General features: G+C 39.5%; 1 protein-coding gene across 1 annotated transcript in view; it reads left to right on the forward strand.

Moving 5' to 3' along the window:
* Positions 1-12,989, forward strand: part of LOC107656039 (death-inducer obliterator 1-like) — a 26,334-nt gene extending 13,345 nt beyond the window's left edge. Inside the window, 13 exon segments of the mRNA XM_016443694.1 lie at positions 753-971; positions 1,647-1,860; positions 4,438-5,017; positions 5,300-5,459; positions 5,562-5,678; positions 5,926-6,042; positions 6,342-6,498; positions 6,631-7,105; positions 7,212-7,359; positions 7,453-7,542; positions 7,663-7,858; positions 8,939-12,383; positions 12,385-12,989. Coding sequence (XP_016299180.1) covers positions 753-971; positions 1,647-1,860; positions 4,438-5,017; positions 5,300-5,459; positions 5,562-5,678; positions 5,926-6,042; positions 6,342-6,498; positions 6,631-7,105; positions 7,212-7,359; positions 7,453-7,542; positions 7,663-7,858; positions 8,939-12,383; positions 12,385-12,487 — 6,021 coding nt within the window. The 3' untranslated portion in view covers positions 12,488-12,989.
* Positions 12,990-14,072: the final 1,083 nt, after the last annotated feature.

Below are 14,072 nucleotides of genomic sequence, written 5' to 3' on the forward strand. Positions count from 1 at the left end.
TATATATATATATATATGAGACTAAGAGTAAATGCTATGAAAAGTCTAATTTCTAAATTATCTTGTCATAATATTAGCTATTTTTGGGCATATCTCTTTACAAGAATCACTTAATTTCACTTTTTTTTGATTGAATTGTTACATTTTTGGGGTACGGCAGTTGTCTTTAGCAAAATTTCCCCCAAAAATCTCTATTTACAGTCATTGTTTTTTCAGCAGATGACAACCTCGTGAAGTCAGAGTCTGACTATTTGAATTAGCATACTAGCATGCTACTCTTTCTAATCCTGCAGTATATATTATTAATACTGTGGACTTGTGAAATTTCTGTCTTTGCAGAATACCCAGATAAGCTACTAGAGTGACTGAAATGTGCAGTATAGAACAGAGCTTTCTGCTTTTGAATACTGTATTCCACAATGCAATGCCATGACACTTATTAGTGCCATGGATGACCTTGGAAGTAATATTAGCCACAAACTTCTTAGGCTTATTTGATCAAACCACAAAATTAAAACACTTTTTTTTTTTTTTTTTTTTAAGTTGGATTAAAAATATTTAATAAACATTTTCAACTTGACATTTGATGATGTCATGTGACAACATGCATATTATAGTTTTAAAAATTGATAGTGCAAAAATTTTACTGTTTTACTTGCTATTTTAAAAAAGGAAGCAATATACAGTACATAAGGTGTAGATATGTTGCTGTAATCTTGTGGCCACAGTGGTTTGACATCCCTGAGTTTCAGCAGGTATCTGCAGTTGAGGGATCTTCCCTCCCAAAGTGCATCGGCCCTGGCTGCGAGAGAGATGCGCTCCCTGACTCCGTCTACTGTGGGAACGACTGCATACTCAAACACGCCGCTGCCGCCATGAAGACCATCACTACAGATGGAAAAGACTCCAAACAGAAAGAGAGGGGCAGGCCCAAAGCACAGAAAAAGACCACAAATAAAACACCAAATAAGGTACTATTCATAGGCACCCAATAATAATCATATTTATTTTATTATGGGTTTAATGGCAGTAAATTGTTTGCTGTATATTTATATAAAAATGTAGAATTCATTTTGTGTGTGTGTGTGTATATGGCTAAATTACTGTTTTGTGAGGATATGCTGTTTTATTGGGTTTCGTGTCATTATTGGGTGTTTTTCTCAACGGAGTACCTTTCCTGCTGACATAACGGGAGTTTGTTGCAAAATCACTTCGTAAAGGCATGTGATTGATAAGTTTGTGGTACTATGGTATGATTTTTTTTTTAAATATATGTAATAATTAAGGTGGTGCATAGGTTTTTATTGTTCCTTAACAATAAAAAAAAATGGTGGCTGTAAATCAGCCCCTCTTAAAATAAAATCTAAAAATTGTATATATATATATATATATATATATATATATATATATATATGAGACTAAGAGTAAATGCTATGAAAAGTCTAATTTCGTGTGTATATGGCTAAATTACTGTTTTGTGAGGATATGCTTAAATTGGTGTTTAGGTGTAATGGCAAAAGTTGTTCAGTAGTTGCTAATTCAGGTACTCACTATCAGGAAGACAGGTATTGTATTGGCTCTTTCTCTATAATGCTAGGACATCTAAATCTATATATGCTAACAGTGCTTTCTGTTCTTGATTATAGAGGAGGTCTGGCACACAAAGGAGGTCATCTAACCAAGGGGATGAGGAGGAGTCAGAGTCTGGGACTGAGGAAGATGATGACAATGATCAAGACAAGCATGCAGAGGAGCATCCACCGCCACCAGCCATGTCATCCTGGTCCAGTGACCATAATTACATTGCAGTAACGCCTGAAAAGACTTCACCCATATCAGCATCTGTTTTAAACAAAACGTGTATGTATCTCTCTGAGGGTTTTCCACATTTTATTGACCTGTCTCTACCAATGATGAACTGTCAAGAACAGCAGATTGAAATTGTTGCAGTCTAGAAGATTCACCGATTTTAAAAAAGCAGCTCTTTTCTGGTGAAAATTGGATTGAAATTTTTGAAATTCTGTGCCTTTAAAGAGATATTAGTGCTGGAAAATGTTAGCACAGCTATAATTATGAATTTTCTAACTTGGACACCCAGTGCTACATCTTAAAATATTTTGTCAGTGTTTTTATGCAACACTGCAAGGTGATAATATTTGGAAAATATCTGTATCAGGCTATTCAGATCCAGAACAGGTAAGTTTATAAAAAAAAAGCAAAGGGGTAAGTATTTAAGATCTAAAATGCATAAAGACTGTATTTTACAGTCTATAACTATTTAATCCAAGTAAATTTAGTTTTGCACCAAATAAGTGATATAAAAAATTTAGATCCTATGGATCTGAGCCCAAACTGTAGTGCCTTGCCATGATATGCTTTTGTAAAGCTTTCTGACCAACAAAGTATGTATGCGTGTGATTTTGAGTCTCTCAATGTATGGAATGCTATTGCCACTTATCTCCAATCCCTGCCATCATCGGGGCAAAAACTTCATCCGAAAAGATGTACTGATCTCACACCAGAACAGGTAGGTTTGGTGTCTTTTTCTCCTGCCCTCCTTCCCCGACTAAGAATAGAACATCTTTGATCATGTGGACGTTTGACTACATTGCTGTTACATATTATTGAAAACGTGTAACTTTTAACTAATTAACTAACAGCTTTTAATTTGATAGTCCTTTGACTTGCATGCACTGCATTTATAAATCCTCATTGGACAAAGTGACATTCAAAATAAAGTGAAATTGCGGATAATACTCTTCTGGCCCTGTGCTTCAATTGTGAGAGAAGTCTGTTTATTGGATGACAACATGGGATGGCACGGCCCTTGCCTGTTTTTGTTTTTTGTCAGCCATCCGCTAAATGTCTCAGCATGATTTACGAAAAGAAGCCTACAGTCGTTGGAGCTGGCCTGAGAGAAGAACTGTGGCATGTCAGAAAGTCCCAAGAGCCCAGAGAGTGAGCAGAAGTAATGAGGGATCGAATGAAGAACAGCTGAGGACACCATATCACCCCACAGCAGACAACAACAGAATTCACACACCTCATAACTGCAGCACACGGGGAAATGTCATGCTGTATTTATACATATACACAGAATGTAGACCAAAGCTGATACGCTTGTTTTATTTAATATTTACATATGAACAAATTACATCTTGAGAGCGTAGTGTACCTGTTGAAAGCTGAGTGCAGCTGATTTGATAGAGATTTTAGCGCATGAGTTTTCTGCCTTAGTAGGAATGGTTGACTTGCAGAGGGAAAGTTTTTAGTTTATCATATGCAAAAATGACAAGAAAAAGGATACCATAAGCTTAATGTGGGGCGTTTGTTTGATACTGGAAAATTAAGAAATAGAAAATCAAAATTAATGCCAATCATTTTTGTCTTGGTCCCAGCAGCATTTTTCATGGTTTTTAGTCTTTTAAATGTGGCACTAGTGTACATGAGGTTGCTTAGGGTTGTTTGTGTTGTGTTGATCAAGATATGGAGAAATTTGTCTGATATGGGTAACACATGAATGGGATTACATTGATGCTCTGTGGTACACTATACCTGCTCTTGAAAGTGCTTTTTTTAGGATGCATTTCTACAATAGAAAGTGACGTTTCATTGTTGTACAGATATTATATTCTTACATATCAATGTTCAAAATGAAGAATACAGATATGTTTTCCCCCCTCCCTGTAGCTGGTAAGATAGTCATTTATAAAGACTTTGTGTAATATTTCCATGAATTATTAACATCAGGTTATTTATGCTTTATGTACTTAATGTGCTGTGCTGTACTGTAATGTACTACTGGCATTTTAATTGGTATAAAAAAATTTGACTTTCCCCCAAAGGGCTTTAATTGTGTTAGAGGTGTATATCCTGACAAAATAATTAAAACAAGGCAGTGAATCTAAATTTGGCTCCAAGATCAACTCTTCACTTAATAACTGAAGGGTTTTTGCTATGAACCCTTCAAGTTCTGCTTATATACATAATTATTTTAATATTTTACTGATAGCTGCTCTGTGCTCCAGTTAGTTGATTCAATTTTTACACCAAGTCACTTCTCACACAGTGATTAAAACTAATTAATTGCTTAAAGAATATAATTTATATATATATACACACACACACACAAATGCAACTGACTGGTCTGTGAGTCAACTACCCTTAAATACTGACTTGAATATAATGCAAGTTAAACATTTTCTTTGTTTGAAGCCATTCTTTACTGGTACTGGTGGTCATCATGTTAAGTAACTTGAGAAAGCTATTACAAAGGCAAGGCACTACAATTGAGCATACTATATTTTTTTCTTTTTTGTGGACTGACCAAAACAAAGCTGTGACATTACTTGAAATTGTGATTTGTAACATTTTTTTCTTTAGGTTTGCCATTTCATTTCTGTGTGCATGAATCAATTTATTCCATCTGTTTTCCAGCAGCTGCCCAAAAAGATAAAGAAGAAAAGGAGGACAATGAAGAAGTCAAGCCAGAGAAGGAAAAGGTGTCCGCTGACAAGAAACCACCTGCTTCAAATGTTGCTCCCAAAAGTGGGAAGAAGTCTCCTGGCTCCAAGGGGACAAAAGCAGCTGCTGCCACCACCTCGCCTCTTCCCAAAGGCAAAACAAGTGCAGCACCTTTGAGCAGCGGAAGAGAGTTAAGAAAACAGCCTATACCCATACAAGCCAAACCAAAAAAGCCAGGACCTCCCATACCACCAATTCCGGTTTTATCACCTTTAGGCCCCCAAGGATCTCGTCACCATGTGTCTGGAGCTCTCCGTGTGGGCAAGAGCACCTTTACTATTCCTAAAAAGCAGCCACAGGCGGGGCAGAAGGACTCTGCAGAGCCTGGTCCGTCTCCAAACTCTAGAACCCCACCATCACCAGTGTCATCCACCCAGCACTCAGCACCTAGACCAACCCAACCCACTGCACCTGCTGCTTCTCCACAGCCACCACCCAACAACCAGATGAGATCCAACATCAGACGATCACTGACTGATATCCTATATAAAAGGTTAGAGATGTTTCAGAGGTATAACATTTACTTTTTTAATACTTTTTTTATAACATTTGCATTTAAATTTTTTTCATGAACCAGTAAAGTATTTGTTAATATCAAACTTTATGGTTAAAATAAACATTCAGATTAACTGATTTTTTGGTTCTGTTTTTGAAATATTGAATCGCTTTTTTTAATATATTTTGCATTTGTTCTTCTGACTCATGCAACTGAAATGTAAAATGATTTTTAATCGAATTGCAAAAATATGATTTTAAATTCACCTTTGTGCCACAGGGTCAGTGACAGTGATAATCTTTCCATGTCTGAGAGCGAAGTGGGAAAGTTGGCGGTCAGCATTGAGAAGGAGATGTTTAACCTTTATATGAACACTGATAACAAATACAAGAACAAGTACAGGTCCCTTATGTTCAATCTAAAGGACCCTAAAAACAAGGTTAGTCACTTTATTTGTATATTTATGGTTTATACTGAAATCTACATAGACCTTTTAGTAGTTTTGGAGAGAGTTGCATTATTTTACTTATCTGTGTGGCAGGGCCTTTTCTATCGTGTGGTTGGTGGCGAGATCAGTCCTTTCAGGCTGGTAAGATTGAGTCCAGAAGAACTTCTTTCCAAGGAGATGTCAGACTGGAGAAAATCAGAGATCTCTGAGGTAAAACAAGTTGGAATTTGTTTGTGTAAACCAGGGGTAGGCAAGTTCGGTCCTAGAGAGCCGCAGTCCTGCAGAGTTCAGCTCCAACCCTGAAAAAAAAACTCACATTGATTAGCTTGTTCAGGTGTGTTTGATTAGGGTTGGAGCTGAACTCTGCAGGACTGCGGCTCTCTAGGACCGAACTTGCCTACCCCTGGTGTAAACTATATAACTATGCTGTGCCTAAATGATGTACTTATTCCTAAAGAGTCTGGATGTGAGTGGAAGATCCCAGTCAGGACAGCCCAAAAGTGGATCCAGACAGGAGGGTGCTCCCACACATGTGGACATGGAGGAGGCTCCTCCTCCTATGTCTGATGGAGATGTATGTATGCCTGCCTCTTCCCACTTGGGTTCTGCTGCTGTAAGTGCTGGCTTTCTTGCTTTCTGCATCTGTCTAATCTTGCACACACATTTGTATCTGTACTGCTCTCATTTCAGTTTCTAAAACAACTTTGCTGAATGCACTATTTGTGTTTATACCTGCCACCTTCCTTATCTGAATTTTCCCTTTCTTTTACATGGGTGCAAACATGTATGACTAAATGGATGAGAATAGCATTCTAAAATTATTAAAAGATTGCTTATTGATCCTTTCCTTTTACGTTTGTCCTTTTTGAGCAGGACTCCCATGAGGACACGCGGCCTACTTCTGTACCACAAGCCTCAGTCTCTACTGGGAAAGGCAGTTCAATGCCAGATATCTTCAGTACTATGCTAAAAGACACTACAGCAGAGCACAGGGCTCATCTCTTTGACCTGAACTGCAAGATCTGTACAGGTGGGACTATATTACCACGATAAAAAGCCACATACCCTTAAGACCTACTGAAAAGTGGCTCTTACTGGTTGTATATATACCGATGATCTTTTTAATAGCTAACATTTAAATAACATGTTGCTTATTTTTCAGGCCAGAAGTTGGCAGATGATGAGCCACCATCTAAAAAAACCAAAATGTCTGTGCCTAAAAAGCCAGAGCAATCTTTTAAGCCTAAATCAGAGCCAAGACCGTCCAAATCCCCTGCTGATCTCCCTCAGGTTTCCTCTCTTTCTGGTCTTGAGGCGCCCATGTCTGATTCTACATCTGTGGTGGAAGATCCAAGCAGTGTATTTCCTGTGGTTCAGGCCCCAGTCCCTGCTGTTGTACCTGCAGTCTCTTCCGTTACAATAACTCGGAGGGATCCTCGTACTGCTGGTCACCGCTCATCTGCGCCTCAGATAGTTCCTGATGCTGTTGTCCCTGTTGTGCCAGCAAATATTCCTATCTCTGTTGAACCTGTGGTTGTAGAAGCAAAGGGACCTTTGCCTATGCCCCCTCCTGCCCCAGCATCTATACCCAGACCTGTGATCCCGAAACCAGCCTCTTATGGGTCCGGTACTGCCAGGTGCAGGAATATATATACTATTTTTTAAATATAAAATGTCTTTCATTCTGCTTTGTTGCCAGTTTAATATGTGGTAATATTTGTACTTTTTTTTTTTTTTTATCAGTGTGTCAGAGTCCCCTCCTGAGGGTGAAACCGCTTTGTTCTTATCTGGACAAGAGATGATGTGGAAAGGATTCATAAACATGCACTCTGTTGCCAAGTTTGTCACAAAAGCCTACTTGGTGTCAGGATCATTTGAGCATATTAAGGAGGTTTGTTTTCAAAGTATTTACTTAAAAGGTCTTAATATTATACTGTAGGGTTCATGTTACCGTTTAATTTTAACAACTGTTTTTTTTTTGCAGGACTTGCCTGACACTATTCATATTGGTGGTAGAATATCACCACACACTGTATGGGATTATGTGGGAAAGTTGAAGACTTCACTTTCAAAAGTATGGAAAGAAAAAACATATTTCATATTCACTAGAATTAAATTTAAAACACAAAGTTAATTTAAACTGTATTTCATTCATCTGAGTGCTGTTTTCTGATGCTGAGTGTTCTTTTTTCAGGAACTCAGCCTCATTCGTTTCCATCCAGCAACTGAAGAGGAGGAGGTGGCGTATGTGTCTCTGTTTTCTTATTTCAGTAGCCGTAAGCGGTTTGGAGTTGTGGCAAACAGCAACAAGCGCATTAAAGACCTTTACCTCATCCCTCTGAGCTCAAAAGACCCGCTTCCTGCGAAACTTCTGCCATTTGATGGACCAGGTAAGCATATACAAGGATATTATAAAATTTCTTTAAAGAATCATCTTAGTTTTTCCCCCAAACGTTTAATGGAAAGCAATTTTTGATGTTAACATCAGGTAAGCATGATTGAAGTCATGTTTGTATGTAACTCTTTATTCTGTGAATGGAAAGCTTGTTCCACAATTTACAAAAAGGAAAACAAACCATGGCCATATCAAATGTGCTACAATACAGTACAAGTTTGTTCAGGACAAAGTTGTTTGTGTACTACTATTTGGCTTGTCTTGTTTTTGTTTTCAAGTTGTCATGTATTGTAAGACTTTCTAATAAAATATATCATGAATCCAAGTTTGATGTCCTAGATATTTGTGTCCTAGCCTTACTTTTTCAGGTTCATGTTTAATTGTAAGAACAAGTGTTGGAGTTTCGCAAAGTGACTACCTAAAAATGTAATGTATAACTTATGCCACCTTGCTGAATATTAAATTAAAAAATGCCCATTTATGCTGTCTGCTGTTGGTCTAGCTGTAATATCATGGCAACCGTGGTAAGTTGTATGCTGGACAACATCTTGTCTTATAAGAACAACAAGGGAGTCGTCCGATCTGCCCAAGGAGTGACTGACTTACTGATGTTCACCAGCAAGTTTTCTATCCTGAGACAAATTGTTGCATAAAATTAGCATGTTTGAAATTATCTTTATTGGCATAAGTTTACAAGAGGAACATAAGTAGTGTTATCATTAATTAAATGCAGCTTTATCTATAACTTTTATATAATTAAAGGGTTTGTATAAAGGACCATTTATGCTTAAATTAACAAGCCCTTTGTGATAATCTAATTTGCCAATAAATGTGTACATCATGAGGGTAATTTGGTGGGTACATAAAAAAAGTGTGTAGTTAAGTTCTTATTGACCAGTTTGTTGTATTTTTGTATTATGTGGAACAAGCTCTTCTAATCTGTATTTCTTGCGTATTAACATCTACCTGAAATTTGTTATAGTACGTAGGTGTTATATTAGATGGATCTGTGGATGATAATAATGGATCAATAGAGGACTTATTTGTGAAATAATGTTTCATATTTGTTTTGCAGGGCTAGAACCAGCTCGCCCCAATCTCCTTCTGGGGTTGTTAATTTGCCAGAAGGACAAAAAGCGTCCTGGAGCCCCTCTAGAGAATGAGGAAAAACGATCTAAAACTCTAAGAGATGATGAGACAGGCCTTCCAAAACCATCCACTACTAGTAAATCTGAAATAAAACAGGACAAAGTTCTTCGATCTAGTCTGGATGCCATAAGCACAACTCCCCCAGGCACCCCTCCACCCATCAGTGCCTCCGAGTCTTCAACTTCTGTCTCAACTGTGTTTTCAGTACTGTCCTCTGTGAAAGCACTTGGTGTCAGCACTAGCACAGGCAGTAATTCTCCATCCTCCAATATCTCAGCAGCATCTACGGCTTCTTCCACACCACTTCAGACTATCCTGAAAACACTTTTTGGCAAGAAGCAAGATTCTGATGTCTCGTTATCACCTTCAGATCAAAGTGCTGTCGACGTCTCTGTGCCTTCTGTATCCCTGTTAGATCCAATTGTAAAGCAGTTTGCAATAACCAAGGGTAGAGAGGTAGAAGTACAGGATGATAGACCATATGATCCTGAGGAAGAATATAACCCAGCTGTTGGCTATAGTACAGAAAATACTCATGATACAACAAAAGTAACTGCTGCAGTAAAGCAAGCAGAGGTCAACTCCGTGGTGGATGATGTAGCTTATGACCCTGAGGATGACTCTCTTTTTGATGATGTTGATCCAAGTGCTAAGAAATTAACTGAGCATCAAAAGGTGCTTGAAGAAAAACAGACCGAGGAACAGAAGCACGAGGACCCAATTCATCAACAAATACCAGAGACTTTGATTTCACAGCCTGTTACATCTCTGTTGGCTAACAGTCAACTGCTGCAGCTTGGTAAAAAGGTTGAAGAGTTGGTGGTAAAGAGTTCAGCTGCTCCAATTATTAACCAGAGAAGAGACCCAAGGCAGAGTAGAGACCCTAGACAGGCAGCTGCATGTAGAAGACAGACGTCTGATTCCACAGAAGCAGAGGAAGAATCTCCTCTTACTACTGACAAACTATCTCCTCAACAAGGTACAGCGACAGAGACATCACCAACACAAGCATGCACAGTTTCAGACACACAAACTGCACAGTTGGACACTACCGAGGATACATCAGTAGAGGAACCTTCTGCAACCACAGATTTGCCCCTATTGCAAGTCACTGCCACCTTAGATTCAGTGCAGCCTGCCATCCAGCAGCCAGAAACATCCAAGTCTGAAGAGGGGGGTGGGAGTGAAGAAGGAAGAAAGACTGAAGAGGTGCCTTTTCTTGATACAAAGAGCACAGAGGTTTCAATTCCGTTACTAGGGGAAAAGATTGACCCAGAGTTAGTTGAAAGCTACATGGAAAAAGAGCTTGAAGAGGAACCCAAAACGAAGGATGAACCCATTGAATCTGAGATCAAAAGTTTTGAGGAGGTTTGGCCTAATTCTGCCAGTATTTTAAAAGCTGATAAAGTTTCATCCATTGGACAGGCTGTTTTAAACGCTGATCAGGTTTCATCCACTGGGAAGCCTATTGAGACCACTGCAACCACATATTATAACATTTCAACAATCAGTACTTCATCTACTTCTTTACACTTAGGAGTGCCACAAGATGTCATCCAAGACAACTCATCTTATATGGATTCTCGCAGTTCCCATATACAGCACATACCAACAACAAACCCTGCTAACATTCCACTTCCAATGTCTTTTCCTCCTCTTATTGGCCCTCCACCTATTCTTGGTCCACCTCCCATCCAAGGCCCACCTCCAATGACTGTTCCACCACCTATGCATCTCCCTCCTCCAATGTCAGGTCCACCGCCAATACAGATTCCCCCAATTCAAGGTCCACCTCCTCCCCTTGGGGATAGTGATCATTCTCAGTATCCACCACCTGGATCCTATCCGCCTTTCCAGAATCAGTGGGGTAGCAGTTCTCAGTTTGATGCAGCTCCAAGAGGTCCACCACCTCCTAATTTTACACCAAGAGGACTACCTCTATTCCAGCCAATGGGTCAGAGAGGTCCCCCTCCTCAGATATTTGACAATTCCATGAATTCAATGCCCCCTCAGCATATCGGACCAAGAGGCCCACCTGCAGGGCCTCTACCACCCGGGCCACCTCCCAGCTTTGATGGACAAAGGTTTAATGGGCCTCCACCACCTTTTAACTTCTCTGCACCCAGAGGTCCACCTCTACCATTTCCTGGTCCCCCTCTAAATCACTTTGATAATAGAGCACCACCACCATCCCACTTCCCTGGTCCAAGAGGTCCACCTCCACTTCATAACATTGGGGATCATGGCCCTCCATCTAATATGTCAAGAGGGCCTGGTGATCAATTTGAAGACGGTGGAAACTCTTATCATCAGGGATTAGAGAAACCCCAGATACCTTCACAAGGGCCTCCTTTTAGCGGACCACTGCCAAACCACTTTGATGGACGAAGGGGACCCCCTGGACCTTCAGGTGAAATGTCGGGACAGCGATTTCCACCTCCAAACCAATTCCGTGGTTCACCTCAACACAGGGGATCATTTGAGGAACCACGGGGAACTTCATCTCAAGACTTTGAAAGGCACCGGGGACCATCAGTGCAGCAGTTTGGTGGCCCGAGAGGTCCACCACCAGGACATTATGATAAGGAACCTGTTGGTCAGCCAGCACGATTTAACTACAATGATGACACCCCAGGTGATGTTCGAGATGTTAGACCTGTTCGTGGACCTCTGCTTCCAACACCTCCTGAAGGTCCCATCCCAATACAGGGCCGTATAGTTGGACACAGCCCAGACACCCACCGTGATGACCACTGGAGACGGCACTCCCCTGAAATGAGGAGGCGAAGCTGTTCCTCCAGAGATAGTTCAGAACCACATAACCGTCCAAGTAGATTTGATGGTGGTTCACGTGACAGAGATGCCTCCTCAAGGTTGTCTGAAGAGAGACAGCGGGATTTGTCTGAAGATAGAAGAAGAGACCGAGATCGAGAAGGTGGTCATGGTGGACGATCATGGGGCTGGAACAGGGAGCACGAGTATGACCGGGGCAGAGAAAGGGATCGTGAAAGAGATCGAAGCAGGGAAAGAGATAGGGAGCGGGGCCACACCAAGGAAAGGGAGAGAGAACACAGTAGAGAGAGGGATCGCAGTAGAGGCAGAGAATCTGACCGATACAGAGATGGAGATGGAGACAAGAGGAGAGACCGGGATCGAGACAGGGACCGCGGCAGGGAGAGAGATCAAGACCGAAAAGACCATGACCGAGACAGAGCAAAGAACAGAGACAGAGAAAGAGACCGTGACAGAGATCGAGACAGCAGGGACAGGAGAAAGGAACGCTCAAGGAGTCGTGAACGAGAAAGTGGAAAAGATCGTGACAGAAGGGATCGTGTCAGAGAACGTGACAAAGACAGAGGTAAGGAGAAAGACAGACAGAAGGGACAGAAGCAGGAGCAAGGAAAAGAAAGATGACAAAAAAGAAAGATCTGACAGCTCAAGGGCAAAGTCTACAGAATTTGAAAACCCATCATGAAGGTCATTCATCTTGACTGTTTACTTTTTTTTTCTTTCTATATTTGCATGGGTTTGAACGTTGCGCTTGAAGGTCTCTTTTGTACTCTTTTCTTGCCGAATATTTTATGCTTTTTACTTACAAGTCCTTGATGTTAACATCTTCAGGTGTACGTCTTATGTGATGATAATTTTGTCAGCACAACATACACTCTCCCTGTACTTCTATTTTAAAGAAAAATATGGAAAACTTCACTGATAAGAATAAAACAAGACTGTAAATATGTATTTGTGTATATACAGGTACGTTTTTAACTACTTTTTTCTAAATAGAGAAGTCATGAGCCATATAGCTTTAAAATTATGTTTAAAGGAAAAAATGTCTTCAAAAGAAGGTCTTTGTATGGTAAAAGCGTAACCAGCATTTAATGAATGTGTCTAAAGGCTATTGGTAATGATTGACCTGAAGCCACTCCTTATGTTCATTACATTTGTTCAATTAAATTCTCTGTGATAATAATACATTCCTTTGTGTTTTCTTTGAAGTCTTTGGGGAGTTAAAAATAACATTTTTAATGTTTTATACATGACCAAGTAAACTTTCATGCAGGTTAAATTGTATGTATTAAAACTTGCTGTTTAAATTGTTCTAAAATGTAAGCATGCCAGGCAGAGCACATTTAAATTCTTTAAATTTTTTCAGTGATGGTATGGTCATTTTATTCATGGTATTTAATAACAATCAATTGCAGTACATTTAACTAGTTTAGAATTATTTGAAACACTTTGCACTTAATTTCTAATAGTTTCCTCTATCCAAAGCAATCCAAGTAAAGTAACCAATCACTAACTTTTTATTATTTTATAGTGGAAGATTTACCAATGCAGTTTTCTTTCCTGTTTTTTATTTATTTATTTTTTTGGTGGGACATATTGAATGAAGCAAATTGAAAGGGGAAAAAGTACCCAACAGGCATTGTAGGCATCACAACCATGAATCCCTGCGTCACAATCACTTCCTATCTTAAATAGTAAGATAGGCCTACCTGACATTAGAATTAGAAATTGTAATATGTTGGAATGACTGTTGCACAGATGAATGGATGGTGTATTTACTAATTTTACATTATTATTTCCCGGGTGGATCTGTGCTTGTTGGGACAGTTTAGGCTACTTACGAACTGTTGCATGCGGGACCAGGGCCGTCATCTTAAACATCTCACAAGTTTAAGGGTTGAGTGCTGTTAAAAAAATCTTTGTAAGATCAGATGAACACAATGATCGGCTCATTACAGTGAACCACCAGCTGCTGCGAAATATAAGAAAATATGAGGCATAAAGTACAGTCATGCAAGTGTATGGTGGGAGTATTGTAAATTAAATGAAATGATCATGCAGGTTTAATGAATGAAGGATTGTGAAAATTAAATGAGTAATATTTACGCCAAGATGTGACATGTGACAGGATGATTGATGAGTCGGATTACGGCGACAGCACGTAAAAACGGAGTCTGCTTTTTGGTAGTATGTCCTAAAAAATTACATACTCATTTGCTACAAACTCAAATGTAGGTCATTTTCACACATTTTTTTTTTTTTTTTACCGA

Source organism: Sinocyclocheilus anshuiensis, unplaced genomic scaffold, assembly GCF_001515605.1.
Source record: "Sinocyclocheilus anshuiensis isolate Anshui unplaced genomic scaffold, SAMN03320099.WGS_v1.1 scaffold51, whole genome shotgun sequence".
Classification (NCBI taxonomy): Eukaryota; Metazoa; Chordata; class Actinopteri; order Cypriniformes; family Cyprinidae; genus Sinocyclocheilus; species Sinocyclocheilus anshuiensis.